The sequence below is a fragment of the Copadichromis virginalis genome, linkage group LG10 (assembly GCF_057382275.1).
Source record: "Copadichromis virginalis isolate Kocher_CV1m ecotype Utaka linkage group LG10, C_Virginalis_male_GT1.1, whole genome shotgun sequence".
In the NCBI taxonomy this organism is placed as follows: Eukaryota; Metazoa; Chordata; class Actinopteri; order Cichliformes; family Cichlidae; genus Copadichromis; species Copadichromis virginalis.
This window is the reverse complement of record NC_140627.1, coordinates 13,315,822-13,334,743: the sequence shown is the minus strand read 5'-3', so window position 1 is coordinate 13,334,743 and position 18,922 is coordinate 13,315,822. Positions and strand designations below refer to the sequence as shown.

Sequence of the window (18,922 nt, the reverse complement as noted above, 5' to 3'; positions counted from 1 at the left end):
ACCTCAATGATTACTTTCCATCGCTTTTACTTTATGTTTGATGATAAATGACTAGTGGATTGGACAAATATTAACACGAGTTAAATATTAACATATCAAAAGGGAAGTTGAACTGCATGGATCTGAATCCCTCTCAATCACTTCTTACTGGAATTATGTTCATTCAATAAGCAAAACTGAGAAAGAGGAGCTACAGCTTATTTAGTATTAGAAAAAAACAAAGAAAATTGTGTCTTCATTTTTTTCTTCCTTTATTGTGAATTTGGGATATTGTGGAAGCTCTTCCCCACCAACTGAAAGAAACCCCAAACACTTTTTGCTTGGCCAAAGTTTTTGGTTGACCTCAAAATGGATTATTATCGCATATTAACTCAAACCTCTGATTAAGTCAACTCTCTAAAGTAACTAACTTTTGACTGACAGGTGGTAAAAAATGTTTATTTTTTGAGTGATGGAAAGAAGCTTCCATAACATTTAACTGAAGCAAAATGGGATAAAACAAAGAAACCATATATAAAAAGACAAACTGAAATTTACAAGGTGCAGTTTTTTTTCTACAATTGGTTTAACACGGTCATTTACAAAATAACACTGTACACATATTTACCTAAGATCTCATTTCCTCATTTTTAAAACTGTTTCAGTTTTCGTGATTCTGGAGCAAAAGAAGCAGAAGAAGAAATCGAAAGAAGCTAATTGTCAGAGTCCATGTCGCTCTCGCCCCCAATAGATCTGAACTCTTCGCTCTCTTCATCTTCGCTGAGCTGGACCTGAGAGAGCACAGCTGGGCCTCTCCTCCGTGCCTCGTCTTCTTCGTCTTCCTCCTCCTCGCTGATGCCGTATTCTTCTCCATTTCCCAAACTAGATGGCTGCATCTGACTCTGACTCTCCGTCTCCTCGTAGCTGCCGTAGCTGAGATGAAAACCAAGGAAAGAGATTTTAAAATAACATCAGGACATGGAATGATTCAGTGGTACAGATATGCATACGATAAAACTATTTAAATACTTCATGACAATGAAAATTAAGCTTTAAATGTCATTTTTTCCCTCATTAAAATCCTCATTTCCAGATGCACTTTTGTGATAAGGAGACTGCCATCATTTACATTCTTATGTTTTCACTGTGGTCAGTTGGTCTGCTGTACCTGACATTGCTGTCTTCCATGTGTGGCCCATCAGGCCCATCCCCTTCGTATGACATCATACTTTCGTCCTGCTCCATGCCCATGCGGGCCGTCTCCTGAGTTCTCCGTGGAGGCGCAGGTCGCACATCAACCTCTCTGTCCGAGTCACTGCCGCTCTCCGATAGTTGTATGGCTGGAGGGTGAGACGCATTTCATCAGGACATTTTACAAGAGAAAAAGACATTCTGTGTCCACCAGATTTTGCTATTTAGATTCTGAACGTTGGAGAATAATTGTGAACCTACAAGAGAACGGGTTGTCACCCTCCTCTTCGCTGGCATCATCCTCTACGTCCGACATGAGCAGATCCTGATAGAGCACGCTAGCTTGAGCTGGGCGATTAGATCTTCCGTCGCCCTCCTCTTCCTCCTCCTCTTCCTCCTCGTCATCCTGGTCATGCACCCGCCTGCGAGGAGGTAGCAACAACTCCTCGTCATCGTCCTCGTACTCCTGATCTCCTTCTGCATCCTCTGCCTTCAGACACAGGTCACAAAAACATGAGGTAAATAAGAACGGAGGCAGTTTACATCTGTGTGTATGTGCTCAGTATCAGTAAATCTGTATTTCTTACAGGAGCAGGAGTCTTGGGTTTGCCATCGTCATCCTCATCAAAGCCTTCAATATCCACATCAGACTCTTCTTCCCCTGGTCTTCTGCTGTGCCGTCCCTGAGAGGTAGAATGAAAAGGGTCAGGAAACAAACTTGTCTAAAAGATGGCCTGTCACTGTTTACTGTGGTGTTTACTGTTGACATTTTCACATGTGATCTCTGGACAATGTCTGCAGAATCAGGTCAAAGTGCAGTATGAATTTGCCCCTTTGCCTCAATCAGACATCAATCAGACAGGTCTGCAGTACTTGAGTAAAAACAGCCACACAGACAGGTAACAAATCAAGGGTGAAAAAAAACTGTCACCTGTGTGGAAGGTGGTACAACAGAAATGCCTACTGAAGCGGGATGCTTTGAGGATAGATACAAGAGGGGTGGGCATGTGGCTGCAAGACTTATTTCTGTCTCTCCATACCTGCCCCCCTCTCTTCTCTGGACCACCCACTAGAGGTCCTTCAGAGAAAAGGCTGCTGGGCTCTCTGGGCAGACTCCCCGAAGCCCCGCTGTCAAACAAATCAGCAGGCTGGCCAACACCGCACAGAGACACGGACAAAGAGACACGGCAAAGAGGGCAGGAACGAAGGAGGAGAACAGGTTGGAAAAAAGAAGACACTACGGTAAAGAAACTAGATTGTACAAATGAAATGTGAAAGTCTGGAAAGGAGAGTTAGTGCAAAGAACAAGTGAAGGAGAAGCAATACAAGAAGTGGCAAGGAAGCTACTGCACGCACAAAAGTTTAGAGTACTTGGTTTGGCCTAAAGGAACTAGGCCCTGGATGCTGTCTTACCTGAGGTGTGTATGGCCCAGGCGTCATTGGCTCCAGACTCTCTAGGTCTGCTGCATCTAGAGCTGCCTCTTTAGCAGTAGAGATGTCTTTCTCCAATTGAGTCAAGTGCTCATCATACTGCAAACACAATAATTGGTGACTATTTCTAAAGCGGTTGTTTTTTTTCTTCTTGTTTAGATCTGTTAAAAATACATTACAAGCAACACAATTCTGTAATTACTCCAAATATTTCACAGTCTGATTTTACACACCCGGGTTTCACATTTCCACTCTGTGTCAATGCAACATTTTTAAAACTATGAGTCAAACTGCCTTTGATTTGCTCCTAACTTTGCTTTGAAACTGCTCAATCAAACTCAGCCTTATTTAACTTCAAAAGGGCAAAGTAAGGGTGTTTTCACACCTGCAGTGTTTAGCTAGTTTAAATTAAACTGGTTTGTTTTCCACTTTGGTGCAGTTTGGTTGTGCGGATGTGAACACAGTAATTGCACTCGGGTGTGGAGTTCCAAATGAACTCCAGAGAAGCTTGTTTGGCAACCTCAATCTGACCCAACTACAAGGTGCACGTTGCAAAAGTTGAGCTAAAAACCACTTCCTGTAGCCATGTATGCTTTGTATTCTGGGCTACTATAGATGTGCGAAAGTCTGTATGGCCTAGCAACTAGCTGCGAAATGACACAGCACCTGGATAAACGTGCTCCCAGCCCAGACACATTTGGCCATAAAGCAGACTGAAAATTGTCATGTGGTTTGTAGTGACACATTTTACTTTGCTTGGAGTTCATCTGAATTTTTCTCAGTGTGAACAGCTCCAGTATAAACAAACTACAGATGTGAAAACACCCTAAGAATCCTCTACACACCTCTGCCAAAGTCTGCTTGCACACATTAACAATCTCGAGAGCTGTCTTGGTGTAAGGACTGTCTGAACCTGTCAAAGACACACAAGATAGTCAAGTTAGTCAAACTTCTTTTAAGAGAAATTAAATGCTGAGGTAAAATGATCCATAAAAGCATTTACCATTATACTTGATGCTGTTGGTGTGGATGAGACTGACATCTGAAAGGAATGTCTCTCGGTTCTGATATTTATGTTTGGAGATGTTCTGTTGAAATTAAACACAGACACACAAACAGGGTGTTTCTTCATGCTGCTGCCAATATTAAATGACTCTAGGTAAGTCTGACATCCTGTTAGCCTCTCACCTTGCGGATATTCTCCAGATCCATGGGGTTCACAATAACTTTATAATAATCCGGCACAAACTTTTTGTTGACGGGATGGTGAAATGGCCACGACTACAAAGAGGGGAAGAGTGGAAGAACGAGCCTTAGATTATTATCCGATTCTATACTGATCACTGTTCTCAAACCGACTGAAGGAGGTGACTTACATCAGGAACCACCATCATTTTCTGGGTTACAATGTTGTCCAAGATGAAGGAGAAGGCCACCTGATCATCATCGTCTAGCAGAGGGTTGATGGCTTTCTCGAGCCTCACCAGCCTGTCCTCCTTCTGCAAACACACACAGATTTGACAGTTGATGAGGAAACTAATAAAAAAAAAAAAAGAAGGGGGGGGGGGGGGGGGGGGGGGGAAGAGACCAAATCATGGTCATGGCAATGATGTTTACATCCACTCACCTCTTTCAGTTTAGCATCACACAGATCCAGCATGGACTGTGCAACTTGCGTTATTGGATGTTTTGCCCCTGGTGAGACAAAAACAGAAAGCCATCTCAACGAACTGATGAAGGTTTGAAATCTCACTGAAACCACGCTGAGTCTGTTAAGTGTGTTCCTGTAACTCTACCATTGTAGGTGGCACTGTTTTTGACAATAAGCTCCACTGCTTCACGGAACTCCTCCCTCGACGGGTACATCCGCTTGCGCACATTCTCCCTTAGTGTCTGCAGGTCCATGGGCCGCGTGATGATCTTATAGTAGTCCTTCACAACTTTGGCATTGACTGGCGTGTGGAACGGGTATGTCTACAATGAAGAGGTAGATGTAATAAAGGTGAAGCTGGATAGGAACAAAGAACAGAATTTTAAGGTAAAGTGAACGTGTTGTAGATGCCTCTTACATTGGGGTGATCCCGCATGTCATTGATGATGCTTTCTAGCACAGAGGACAAGGTCACCATGGGGTCTGTGCGCCTGCGGTGGATGGCCTTGTGTGGTTTCTGAAAAAAGAAAAAAAAGACTTAAATCATCTATTAAAGTGACCCTCACCTTCAATCCAGTGAAATTCAGATCATTTTACAATTGTATTCACTTATAACGCCCTTAAACAGTGATGTCAAACTCATTTTACATTGTTGGCCAATACAGACTACTTTGATCTTAAGTGGGCTGGACCAGGGAAATTTTACACACTATAAATGTGTAATATTACAGAAAGGTTTTTGTAGTTCATTACCCAGACTGTCCTGTAATTATAAAATAAAAAGACTTTGTTAATTCAAAGATAATGTATTGCTTTTCTGTGAACCCACTGTAAAAAAATAAAATATAATTAATAAATTATATAGCAGATGGTGAAAAAACAGGAATGTTCTGTCATTTAATTGTTTATCTATTACTTTGCTCTAGTATGAATGGGAATTGAGGGGGCTTCTTTATCAAAAGAGAGGCTCTAAAACTTATTAAATAATAGATAAAAGCTCAAAATCTATGCATCCTTCACATTTACCAGCGTCGTCCAGTTGGCCAGATTGAAGTCTTTGCCGGGCTAATTCTGGCCCCGAGCCTTATGTTTGACACCCCTGTCCTACAAAGAAGGCCTGCTGAGTCCTTGTAACAGCAGCCAGCCTCTCTGATCATCTGTTCAAGTGTTCCACACTCTTATTTTAAATCCAGTGGAAACCACTCTTTTCAACCTGTAGCTCCTAAACTTTACAACAGCATTTCCCCAAGACCCTTTCACACAGGAAATAGCATGCACACAGGTGGCATACACTGTGTTAACCGCTAGGTCAAGCAAATGACCCAAATTTCTGTTGCTCTGGCCGGTGCACCCTGCTTGACTTTCTATGCTCCCCAATTGGCGCACAAAATTTTAATTGAGTGGCACAAAAGTTTGCAGGGCACGCTGCTGTAAGCCTTTCGGGTCAGCTAATTAGTGGTAGCTGAAAACTCAGATCTATAGGTTAGCTTCTCCCTAGTCTTTCATACGTTATTTTGGGCTTGTGTTCACATATAACGTGTTTATGGATGTGTGTAATGTAGGAATAAATATATAAGACCTTTATTTGTAAAGTTTTTATCATCATCATAATCATAATGTTGTATGGCAACAATCTGTATAAGGATGCTTACATTGAGATAGTCACAATGGACTGCACTGCCTACACGTCTCTTCTTCTTTGCTGGTAGCTGTTGTTTGGGGAACTTGAGCACCAAAGACTTTCTGCGCACCTCATCAGCACTGTAGCAAATTAGACACAGATCCATTTATTGTAAATGTAGCAAATGAGTAAAACATAGTTTGCAAAACATGGGAAATTTAAATCTAATTTTTTATACCTTTCAATGAGCTGTTTGCCCAGCACAATCTTGGTGCCCTCCACCTTAATCAGTTCCTCATTGTCATTGTGGATGACTGTCTTTTCCAGCTCCTCCTCCTGCTCCTCTGTCATGGCGACTGGGTTGGAGGGTGGGGCATTGGTTTGATAGTAAAGTGGGCAGAACTTGTTTGTTCTCATGTGTCCAATGGCGCCACATGCACCGCACTTTAGCTAGGGAAAAGAGGAAAACATTAAGGAACACGAGGATAATCTAGCAGGGCTATATTATAAGTAGAAGAACTGTTCAAGGAAAACTGGCTGTAGGTTTTGAATTTTGTGCATTACCATGAAGCTTGTGAGGAAAAAGTGAAAGAAAGGCATATAGTACTGAATCGGCAAGCTTACTTTTACCTTGAGGTCTGGTCTCTCTTTGACCTTCTTGGTCTTCTTCTCTGGAGGCCCCTTGATCTTATCCTTCTCCTGGTTTCTCTTCAGCCTCCTCAGCTGCTCCTGAATACGCCGGCGCTCCTTCCGCATCTCTTCTCTGTGCTGCTCATCAAAGAGGGCAAACTTTCGTCTGCAAAAAGATTTAAAGAAGAAAAACGAGGACCTTTAACATTCACAGGTTTACAAAAAGAGGTCTGAGTTAAGTGACAGTCCATTTTTTTTCCTTCTTAGTAATTTAATCCATACCCATGAATTAGATTAATCCTCTGGTTACACCATACAACACCAACAAGAAAAGGTTTCTGCATATTTAACAGATGTATCAAAAATATTAAAACTAATTTGAATTTTAAACAAAGTCGTGAAAAAGTTGTGAGTCATAATCACTGGTATCACTGGTTTCTGTGCGTTAACCACAGCTCTATAAACATAGACTTTGCTGGGTCAAAATTACTTTATTTTAACTGTTACATAATAGCACCAATAAATACAGAACCAGTCCGATGGGATACCTCCAAGAACCAAATAATTATTTTTTAATTAAACTGACTTTAATTACAGTCACACTCACATGAATTCATCATCCTTGGTGGTTCTGATCCTGGTGTAGGCGTCGATGACTGCAGCTTTACGCACAGTTTCACAGCGCACATACTCTTTGCCGTCTTCATCTCTGAAGGTGCGATAGATCTTGAGTCGGCGTCCCGTGGCCGAGGAGTTCAGGCTGGTGACGGAGGATGTGTCATCATCTTTGTGGGAGCTGGTGGACAAGGAACTGGCTATAGAGTGAAGAGAAGTAAAGTTCACAGTTATATACTCAATTTTTTGTCCTTAACATTAAGACTGTGTGTTCATACTTCTTCCTACTCCTTTTCAGACCAAACATTGTTACATTATGTCAGACGATTTTGTTTTATTTCATTATATATTTTTTGTTTATCTGAACACATACGTGTGTGTGTGTGTATATCTACATATATATTCGTATCTGTAAATGAAAATATATGTAGTGTGTATATATTGTTTTTTGTTTTATATGTCTGAAACAAATAAAGATACAATACAATACAATACAATATCACAAAAGGACACTTACATATACCTTTGCGCCGCTCTTTGCGCCCCTTGTCACGATCGCTCTCTTCACCCATCAGCATCCTCTGCAGCTCCTTCCTCTCCTGCTCTTCCCTCTCACGGGAAAGTTGGGTGCTGGTCTTCTTGTTCTGCAGCATGTTCTCAATGTTCTTACCCATCTCCTCAAAGTCACTATCCTCTGCTGAACTGCTGTCTGTGTCTGTTGAGAGCACCTCTGTAGACTCCAACACTCTGAGGTGGGGGTGCAATAAGATACAGAAGTTAAAGTGTGCAGAGGCAGGATCCTGAATAAAACACTCATAATGCTGTACTGGAAACTCACTTGTTCTGCAAGTCAAAGATCCTTTGGCACTCTTCCTTGTAACGCTCCTGGTGTTCAGCAACAGAAAAACGAGACCCTCTGGCAAACTTACTCATGGGTCCCTCGCCTGAGCGTGCCTGCTCTGTGGACATGGTCCTGACCACGTCAATAACTTCCCAACGTGACAGTTTCTTGATCTGACACACAGACAAAAACAGGATCACTTTAGAACCTTTAAAAATAATCTTAAAACTAAAGCCTTTTCTGTGTTTCTATTGGTTGTTCAGATCAAACCTAATCAGGAAAAAGGTTGACAATGTCTCGCATCTCTTTAAAGTGCTTGAACATCACCCTGGTCTCACCTCCTCCTCTGGCACACCAAACTTGCGCAGCAGCTGCTTGGCATTCTTCAGTGAGAGCCTCCTCAGATCAGCATCTGTCCCTGTGACTGTCTTCTTCACTGGTTGTGGCTCTTTGTCATCCTGCAAAATCACCAGAAACAAACTTGTCAGCATTACATGTCATATAAGTAACGCTGAGGCGGCAGAATTTGACTTCAGACACTCAGACCTTCTGTTGAGTGGGCTTGTTGGGCACTTTCACATAGGAGAAACCTTCTCCACACCCTGTAGGATCAGCCACACCTGTAACCTCTAACAGGCACTTTCCCTTCATGGCAGAAATGAAGGCTCTGGTTGTGTTCCAAGGAGCTGTCCGCACCTGCAGGGTGACACAGAGTCAGCATGGAGTCATCTCAAGTCTGTATTAGTTAACTTTATTGTGAGGAAGAGTTTCAGTTGATACCTCATCATCAATCTTCATTTGAAAGTCCTCTTCATTCTCTTCCTCTGGAGCAAAGAAGGATTTCTCACCATATCCGGCATCCTTAAGGGGTGAAAAAACTTGATGAAACAGACACTAAATAAATACAAATGAAGATACATGTAGGTAATAGCTGTTACCTTCAGCCTTTGCTCTGCTACCAGCATGCTGTAATAAGCGCAACACTGCTCCGGAGAAACCATGGCCCTGATCTCTTCTTCTGTTGGCAGTCTGAAATCAGGCTTCAGCACCCACCAGTTTGAGTCCATTCCTGCCATGAGGACAAGCACACAAATCATTTCATCACTCTGTCATTTCAAGGCGCACATACACACACGCGCACTGCTGACCCCATGCAACTTCAAAGTGCACAGAATCTTTTTATGCCCCAAATATTTCCCCGACTCAACACAAGTTAGTCTAATCCATGATGATCATCACTAAACAATCGACACAGTCAAACGTGTGAAGTCTACCTGTGCGTTTGAAGTCAGCACACAGTTTAAGTCGCTTCCTGATGCTGCTTTCTGAGTGTGAGGGGAAAGCTTTTTTTATATCCTCCATGCGGATTCTCCGCGGCCGGTCCTTACTCTTCCAGAACAAGCGATAAATGAACACCTGCAGAACACAGAAGTGATAGGTCAGCTATGTGCAGACAACAGCCGAGCTCTAAATAAAAAAGAAATATATAAATAAAAATACCTGAAGGAAGTCTCTGATGTGAGTATTGGCTCGTTTGGAGTTCGGCCCTGGAACTTCAAACAATGGGCACTCCTGACCAACTACAAAAATGTCCACAATCTCTCTAATGTAGTAGCCGTGTCGTGTTCGTATAACCAAGAAATCAGTCTCGGGCATCTTGTGAAGGTAGATTGGAGCACGGAAGAGGTTGTTCTCGAAAGCCTGAGGAAAAGGCACACCATCATACAGTTTGCCATGATCACAGAACAGAGATTTTATATATATGCACAGATCTGGTTATTTCGCTGATACGGTGCTGACCTGAAGAAGTTGTCCGGGATGCAGAGAACCCAGGAAAGGGGATGTGTGACAGTACACAGTCTCTCCATATTTACAATCGGGTGCTCCAGGATCTTTTCCAGGTTTCTGAAAAGCACAGTAACAGCGTCATAATATTGAGTGAGAAATAACAATTTGATGATCTGGTGAATTTCATCATGTTTTAAAAATCACTTTTCTCAGCAGAGCAGAACATAAGTGCAAAGTTAGTACAATACAAATCCAATGTCAAGCTCACTCTTTTGTAGTAGTTCTTGATTTTGGTTGCCATGCCAACTTGCATGATGAGAGGGGCGTATTCTTCGCTGTATTCAGCCAGAATCAGATCTCCGTCTTTGCCTGTCAAGTCCTGCGGGGTCCGCATGAAGAACATGTCTCCACCTCCTGCTGCCTGCCGCTCTTGTTCTCGCATCTATAAAAGATTATATATTCAGTACACATCAACACTAAAATGACAACATTTAAACACTACATATTTATCTCTACACTCACAGTGTAATAATGCTTGAGGACATACCTTGGCCTTCTTCTTTATGTGTTTGAGCAGAGGCTGAGCAGGGTGTGGACCCGGCTGAGCCACAGTTCCAAATGAGTACTTCTTCAGAGTTGGACGATGGAACTGGCGAAGCTTCATGGGTCCCATGTGAGTGGGAAAGAAGGGCTGCCGCAGCTCCAGGGCTGGGATGGAGTGCTGTCAACAAGACAAAAAGTTTTCATATTACACAACACAATTTGTTTTAAGCTTTATATTCACTGTTATAAACTACCATTTACCTGAATGATGTTGCCACCAAAGGTTCCCCTCAGGCCTTGCTGTTTGGGGTAATAGAACTCATCATTGGACAGATTCCAGGGGTCTTTGACCTCAGGTTGGGACATGTTCTGTGTTGAGAGAAAGCATACATAGCACTCAAAGTGCTGCTATTCTATAATTCCAATTTTTTAAGTGTAAAAATGTTCCTGAGCATTTCCGTTTTACAGTCGTGCTTTTTTTATGTAGCCCTTTTTATTCCCTCTTAGATATTTTCACCTTTTTACCATACCATACCAACTTTATTTCTAAAGCACTTTAACATAAAACCAGGGTTTCACAAAGTGCTGTACATGTTAATAGCATACGTAAAGAAAATTAAAATGAGATACGATAAAATAAATAGATACAATAAATTAAAACATGTTAAAACAAATTGAGTCAACCCCTCTAATCAATGCCAAAGGCTTCAGCGAATAAATATGTTTTAAGAAGACTTTTAAATTCAGAGACAGAAGAGGCCTGCCTAACATGTAAGGGCAGATCATTCCACAACTTTGGAGCAGCTACAGCAAAAGCACGATCACCTTTAAATTTATACTTAGTTTTCGGTACCTTAAGGAGCTGCTGATTGGCGGACCTAAGGGAACGGGCAGGTGTATATGGTTGTAGTAGCTCCGAGAGGTAGGGGGGGTCCAGGCCATTAAGAGATTTAAAAGCAAATAAGAGAATTTTAAAAACAATCCTAAAATGTACAGGTAGCCAGTGGAGTGAAATTAAAATAGGGGTAATGTGCTCAAACTTTTTTGTTCCAGTTAAAAGACGTGCTGCAGCATTTTGCACAACCTGCAGGCGCCTAATGGACGCATCACTAATCCCAAAATAAAGTGCGTTACAATAATCCAGCCTAGAAGTAACAAAGGCATGGATTACTGTCTGAAAATGCTGTTTCGATAAGATAGGCTTTATTTTGGCTAATTCCCTCAAATGAAAAAAGCTAGATCTTACAACAGCTCTGACCTGGCTTTCAAGTTTAAGATTTGCCTCTATTTTAACTCCCAGATTAGTGATGACTGGTTTAACAGACTGTGCCAGTGAACCAAGATCTATAATAGTGGCCTCAGAAGCGCCACCAAAAACCATCACTTCTGTTTTCTGTTCATTAAAATGTAAAAAGTTCAAAGCCATCCAAGTCCTTATTTCATCAAGGCATCTGAGCAGCGGGTCTACTGAGAAGCCATTTATCTTTTTAAGTGGGAAATAAATCTGGGAGTCATCGGCGTAGCAGTGGAAAGAAATCCCATGTTTCCTGAAAATAGACCCAAGGGGTAGGAGATATAGAGAGAAAAGAAGCGGGCCTAAAACTGAACCCTGTGGAACCCCACATTGAAGAGAAGCAGTAGAGGATACAAACTCCCCTAGTTTCACAGAGAACGTTCGCTCTGCCAAATAGGATCTGAGCCACTGCAGTGCGGTACTCCGCATACCCACCAACTGCTCTAAACGGGAAATTAAAATATTATGATCCACTGTATCAAAAGCAGCAGTTAAATCTAAAAGCACGATAATAACACAGTCACCTGAGTCATTTGCCAAAAACACATCATTAAAAACTCTTAAAAGGGCAGATTCAGTACTATGTAAAGCTTTAAAACCAGATTGGAAAACTTCTAAAATACCGTGTTCTTCTAGGAAGGACATTAATTGCTTGTAAACTACCTTTTCAAGAATCTTTGAGATAAAAGGCAGTTTGGAAATAGGTCTGTAATTCGCAATAATATCAGGATCAAGAGCAGGTTTTTTGAGTAGAGGCTGAATCACTGCATGTTTGAGATTGACAGGTACAACACCAGAGGACAGACTACTATTTACAATGGATTGTACAGCTGATGCTATAGTGAGAAAAACCTCTTTGAAAAATCGAGGAGGGAGAGCATCATAAGGGGAACCTGAGGGCTTCATGTGAGCAACCAACTCCTGCAGGCAGAGCATGGAAACTGGCTCAAACCTGTCAAAGACAGCAGAACTAGGGACAGGGGTAGAAGGGTCGGGAACGGACTGGGAAGTCTGTGCTTTGACAGATAGCACTTTATCAATAAAAAAGTGTAGGAAGTTTTCACAAATTTCCTGAGAAGACTCGACACCAGCAGTCTGTGGAGCATGAAGGACCATGTCAATAGTCTTAAATAAGACATGAGGCTTACGACAGTTTGCCTGAATAATAGTAGCGAAATGTTTCCTCTTAGCATCTTTTACAGTTTTCTGGTAAGAATTCCAGTAATCTTGTAACATTTGGTATGACACCTGAAGTTGATCCTTCTTCCATTTACGTTCAGCTCTCCTGCACTTTCTTCTGGCAGCCCGGGTGTCTTCATTCAGCCAGGGTTCAGATTTGGCTTTAACTTGCTTAAGCTTAAAGGGGGCCACTGAATCTAAAGCAGTTTGGCAGACAGAATAAAACCACGTACTCAGCTCTTCTGTATCATTGCATATGAAATCAGGAAGGCCGCCGTTCTGATTAAAAACAATAGAGAACTGTCCAGCAGAGGAAGGGTTAAAAATACGACAGCTCCTAGCAGCAACAGGAGGAAGATTAACTTTAGTACAAGGAAGGAAAACCTCAAACAGGACAGGCCTATGGTCTGACCATACAACATCACAAACCTCTAAGTTAGAGACAGGTAAATTGTGAGTTAAAACAAGATCCAACGTGTGCCCATATTTTTGTGTAGGCACAGACACAGGTTGCACAAGATCAAAAGAGTCAATAAGATTTAAAAAGTCCTTTGCCATTGGCTTGTCAGGGCAGCACACATGAATATTGAAGTCCCCAATAATAAGGACATGATCATATTTTGGCATAATTTCAGCCAACAGATCAGAAAAGTCATTTAAGAAGTTCTTATTGTATTTTGGGGGTCTGTAAACCACTGCACAGAGCACTGTGTGAGACCGACCTAGCTCAAACATGCTCAGTTCAAAGCTACTAGGTGAGGTTAATAATGGCAGTGGTTTACATTTATACTGCTTCTTAAAAACAACCGCTAGTCCTCCTCCTCTGCCTGATATTCGAGGAGAGTTTAAGAAGCAGCAGTCATCAGGTAAGAGATCTGTAAAAGCGCTGGACTCACCGGCCCTCAACCATGTCTCAGTTATACAGAGGAAATCCAGTCCTTGGGTCATAAATAAATCCCTTAAAATAAAAGTTTTATTACTCAGCGATCTAGTGTTCACCAATCCAATCCTGGTGGAGGTCAGCGTGTTCGTGGCTGACAGCGAGACCCGACGCAGCGGCCGCAGGTTCTGTAGGTTCGCACCGTGCCGACGAAGATGAGGGGAAATCTTTCGTGGCTGGGACATCTGATCCGAGCCAACAACGGGCACCAGCCAGGCATCGATGGGCTCCAGAGAGCACGGAGAAAAGGCATGACAAGGTACCGATCCACGTTCGTTCCAAAGAGCCGGAGAAGAGCGCACCAAGTACGCCTTAAGTTTCACGAGTAGACCGCTACGTTTGCCCCGGCGTCTGAAACGCTTTCGCCATGAGGCTGGGGCCAGGGTCCGACAGAGGTTAGCTGGTATCCCAGACAGGAATGGAGGTAACGCCTTATGTCCATTATAAGTTGTATTGGTAAGATCACTGGCAACTGGTCGGAGGTCCAAAAGTTTTTGGCGATTGTACATTAAAAGAGAGTTGACTCTAGCAATAAAAAACAACATAAGCAAACACAACAGAGGAAGAGCCAGACGGCGAGCCACACACACTGGCGCCATCTTGAAACTCTGTGTTTGTGGTTTGTTTCTTCAAACAAACCACATCTCCGGTACAAATCAGCACCAAATTATCAAGATTGCCTTTCCCATACCTGCTGTGGCTCATCTTTTATCACGCCCGTTTTCCCCAGCAGGATGCGGCTCTTCTTGATTGCAGTTTCCTTCTTATTCTCTTTTGATGGCGAGTGGGAGGTAGTCTCCTCCTTTTCATCAGGAATTTCTTCAAGTGAGAGCAGCATAACACAGATTTAATAAAAAAAAAAAAAAAAAAAGCCTAAAACAAGTGAAAACATAACAGAAGAAGTGGCAGATAAAGATTTTTGACTATACCTAGAATTATATTCTCATCATTGGGATCCAGTGTAAGAACAGGTGGGTCAAGCATGTGATCCATCTCCTGGTCATCCCAGATAATGTTGTCTTCCCAGCGTCCGTATACCAACTCTTCATTATCAATAGGAAAAATGGAGAACCAAAGACAGTCTTCGTCCTGGGAGGCTGTAATGGGTCAAAAACAAACAGTGAGAAATTATCTTGAAACAGGAAGGACTGAAATGTGACCAAAAGCGTAAACTGACCTTGATTATCGTGGCTGTTTTTGTCCCGCTTCGAACCAGAAATCGAAGCAGCTTTGGGCATGGGTGGAGGTGTAGGTGGGACCAGTTGAGAATTACTTCTTGTCAGACCTTTAAAATTAAACAGATATTAGAGCTTTTTTTAAACACACTCAATATTACACCAGACTCCTCCACCATCAATTATCAATGTTCGTACAACAATAGCACACCACAGTACTGTATTCTGCTAGCATTAAAAAAAAGACCCACAAAGATTTACTTCTGAATTTTTCCAGCTATCTTACCCTGCTGTGCGTTGTAAGCATTGGCATTACGGGTCATGCTAGAGGGTAGCCATCCTGCAAGACTGGCTCGCTGAGTCTTGGTACCCTTGTGTTTCACATCCTCCCCGTTCCAAATTATATCATCCTCCCATTGCAGCTGAGTCACCATGAGGAAGAGTTCATTTTCCAAAGCTTTTCTGTCTTTATCTTCATCATCATCATCATTACCATCGACAATGTCATTGTCCTCCTGCATCTGGACCTATGGATATATTTCACAACTTTAGCAGGATGATCAGTATCATTTACCTCCTTTTGCTAGAGATGTCTGTATCTGCATACCTCTTGAGAATTCTCTGTAATTTCATTAGGCGTATCCTGCTTCTGAGGCTCACTGGATTGCATTTCCTTAAGCTTGAACCCATAGTTAAAATTGCTTCCATCCTCAGAGACCCCTAGCATGTCGTACCAGAGCTGGGCTGGACCATATCGCCATTCTGCTACTTTAGGCCGAGACTCTGTCTCCTTGTCCCCATCACCAGATGTTTGTGAAAACTTTGATTCTACTGGAGCCATCATGGTTATCTGGACAAAGCAGAATGAATGTAAAGTGCTGATTAACCTGACATACTGAGAAAAAACTGCTAAGAGCTGATATTACTCAAGCATGCAGCAAAGACTTACCTCATCATCAGAAAGGCACTGCTCTGGAGGAGGAGGAAGAGCGTACTCATAAACCCATCCAGATTTCTTCTCCTGGCTTTGTTCTGATGGTTCTCCTTCTGGAGGAGGTGTCCCAGGCTGATGGTCTCTATGTTTTCGCTTCTTTTTCCTGCGGGCGCTCCTCCAAACCGATGACACATTCTTTCCAGGGCCAAACAGGCGCAAGAACCGGAGCACCTGCCAGCACATTCAAGGAAATGGATTTAATAATCTCCTTCAATTTAAAATGTTGATAAAAATGAACCTTAAGTATGTGTAAATAAAGATGCTGTACCTTTCCAGGCCTAAACTCTGGGAAGAGCTCTGTGACACCTGGCAACGCTTTGGCAGCATCTTTCTGCATGATGCCAGCCAGAGGGAGTGTGAGAATGTCCGCAGAACCACCGGCCCCTGAACCCTGACAAGGACGGTCGGTTTCTGACTCAGAGTCTGAGGAGCTGCTGAAGTCAATCTTATCTGCTGTAGAGGATGGTGCGATGATGGAAGGCAGGATGATGCCATCCCCATCTTCCCCAACTGCTGCAGGTGACAGTAATAAATCAATTGAGCAGTAGAGGTCATCAAAGTTTGTGATGAAAATTATTTGATCAAAATAAACATGTATTGCAATTTAATATAATACATTCTGCGAGAAAGACTAATCCAAACCCAATTAAACTTTTACGAAGTAATCACAAGCAACTATGTACTTGCCATTTGTGCTCTGAGTGGAGGGTTCCTCTTTCTTAGATGTAGGAAGAGTTGGTGGTGGTGGAGGGGGCATGAGCTTAGAGTCAATATCCTCACAATCAGCATCATAGTCATCCTCATCGTCTAGGAATAAAGAGTTTGAAAATATTTTTTATTAACATAGTCATGAGGAAAAACACAGGACTATGCAGCCATGTGAAAAACTAAGTACATCCTTACTGTTTCCATAGGAATTAAAAGGGTAACTGGCTGATGACTTCAGTTGTGTGTTAACACAATGCCATAATCTACCCAGGAGGGGATGTCCCAGAAAACTCACCCCAAGGTCAGACCGTGCAACACAAATGTGGAGATATTTGGCCATAATGCACAGTTCCATGTTTGGCAAAACCAAACAAAACATATTAGCACAAACACCTCATCTTGCAGTCATTAAGTCAACCGTGATCTCCTCGGTACAGCAAAATATTCCAAAGTCAAATGTGAGGCCATCTGTGTGACAGATAAAGGCTGGCCCAATAATGGCTCATGCAACAGGACAATGATCCTAACAACAGCAGCAAATCTAAAACAGAACTGTTGCAAAAGAAAAGAATCAGGGTGTTGCGAAGTCCAGACCTAAATCTAATTGAAATTCTGGAGCATGTCTGCAAACCTAAATGAACTGAAGGAACGTGCTGACGAAGACTAAACCAAAATTCCTCAACAATGATGTGAGACACTGAAAGTCATACAGAAGATTATTATCTCAAGTTGCTGCTGCTAAAGGTGATTCCACAAGCCACTGAAACATGAGGCGTACTTAATTACAAACTTAATTAACAAACCTTTACCTGTGTAAGTGTTAGAAAAATCTAATATCCGGATTGTTTTTTCAAAGACTGCATCCACCTTAAGGATGTTAAAATGTCATAAACTCCTCAACTGACATAAAATGTTCAAAAGATTTGTTTTAACTGATCATCTACTGACAAAGTACAAACAATACCAGCCTCATTGTCTCCACAGTTAAGCATTGTAAGAGCTGTAACATTGCTGATCACCTGTTTTCCTGCTGGGCTGCAGAGACCCCATGGCCTGACGGTACTTCTTTGTCTCATCCTCAGCAACTTCACTGATGTCAGAATAATCAACTGCATCCTCAGTGCTCTTCACCCAACCTGGAGAAGGTCAATTATTTTAAACTTTGCACAATACTGCTCCTAATTTGCTTCATATATGTGACCTCACCTTCCGCATCCACGCTGGTAGGGTCTCTGTTTTCTTCCTTATCATCATCCTCATTGGCAGTGATCTCTGTAATAAGTGAGCCCAGACCCAGAGTACCCAAACCAGCTAGATGCTTTTTGGACTCCTGATATAAGGAAATAAGACAGAAACAAAACATTTCAATGAACAGTAAAAGCAGACAGCTGTTGAAGAAAATTTAAGTTTGCCAGCTTAAACGTGCTACTAAATGTTTCTGCAGACAAACGTATCACAAACACCTACGTTATCCAAAACACTGTCATCTTCTAGCTGGCCATCTTCGTTGATGTTTCCAAAAAGGAAGCCAGTTATAGAAAAAGGGCGATCCTGATCATCGTCACTGTCCGAGTCCGACATCCTACAAGGACAACATTTAGAGTTTAAGCATTTGGACCTCCTAATTTAATTTCCTCGGTCTTCATAAACTGATTTCCGTAATTCTTTGCATTTTACTGCCAAGACGTACTATATTTATTTCAGTGTCCCTACTATTGCTTATTAGTAGCAAAAAAAATCGCAAGATTAGAGAGTAACATCATTCAATCTGTTTTTTTGTCATTTATTTTTAAAACAAATGAGAAATGAGCTGTGACCTGAACCCTGTTAACTTTAGGTTAGCTGCGCTACAATCAAAACAAAGTTAACCTAAATATTAGTTAGCTAGCCTGAACTTATGACTGTAAAACGTGAATAAAATAAAACTCCAGTCAACTGCCACTTACCTTTCGTTGAGTTCTTTTTAGATTTTGTACGCTTTTGATTTAGCCAGCTCGATTTATCTTCTGAATGCTAATAGATGAGGCTAAGTAAGTTAGCTCATATTAGCTAGACAAAACAACTTGTAATACGGTGACTAAAATCCGTACACTTAAACATATTTTACCCTGGCCCTAGACTAACTTTACGAAGTCAAACAATAAACACTTTAACTCATTAAACGCAGTATATACATATTCGGGTAAGGGTTGTTTTTATTTGCATTACTGTAAAGCACTGCAGCAATCTGCAGACTGGACTAGCCAAACTGCGGAAAGTCCCAGTGACCCGGATGAATAAATGTGACGCATTCAGGTACTCCCTAAAACCTAGGAATTAGTGGAGTTCGCTACAAAAGGTAC

At 42.0% G+C, this 18,922-nt stretch overlaps 1 protein-coding gene across 5 annotated transcripts; it reads right to left on the bottom strand.

Annotated features, from left to right (window-relative positions):
• Nucleotides 1-234: 234 nt before the first annotated feature.
• On the bottom strand, nt 235-18,827 carry taf1 (TAF1 RNA polymerase II, TATA box binding protein (TBP)-associated factor). Of its 5 annotated transcripts, none has more exons than XM_085469924.1 (41): nt 18,527-18,827; nt 18,048-18,162; nt 17,787-17,910; nt 17,600-17,716; nt 16,560-16,679; nt 16,141-16,385; nt 15,828-16,043; nt 15,486-15,728; nt 15,165-15,405; nt 14,881-14,988; nt 14,633-14,800; nt 14,395-14,522; nt 10,552-10,659; nt 10,295-10,468; nt 10,016-10,189; nt 9,760-9,864; nt 9,460-9,660; nt 9,234-9,375; nt 8,898-9,028; nt 8,740-8,820; nt 8,506-8,655; nt 8,298-8,417; nt 7,957-8,132; nt 7,636-7,865; nt 7,111-7,318; nt 6,498-6,669; nt 6,112-6,323; nt 5,905-6,013; nt 4,671-4,769; nt 4,398-4,575; nt 4,229-4,296; nt 3,978-4,100; nt 3,790-3,882; nt 3,605-3,689; nt 3,447-3,514; nt 2,584-2,700; nt 2,211-2,318; nt 1,758-1,853; nt 1,432-1,660; nt 1,148-1,319; nt 235-912 (listed from the first exon to the last, which is right to left on the bottom strand). In XM_085469924.1, exons 2-41 carry the CDS (start codon nt 18,159-18,161, stop codon nt 693-695), a joined length of 5,973 nt encoding a protein of 1,990 aa, XP_085326050.1. In that variant the 5' UTR covers nt 18,162; nt 18,527-18,827; the 3' UTR covers nt 235-692. The 5 variants fall into 5 exon arrangements, with proteins under 5 accessions (XP_085326050.1, XP_085326051.1, XP_085326052.1 ...); XM_085469925.1 differs by having other exon boundaries at nt 6,504-6,669; XM_085469926.1 differs by having other exon boundaries at nt 7,642-7,865.
• Between the last annotated feature and the right edge of the window lie 95 nt (nt 18,828-18,922).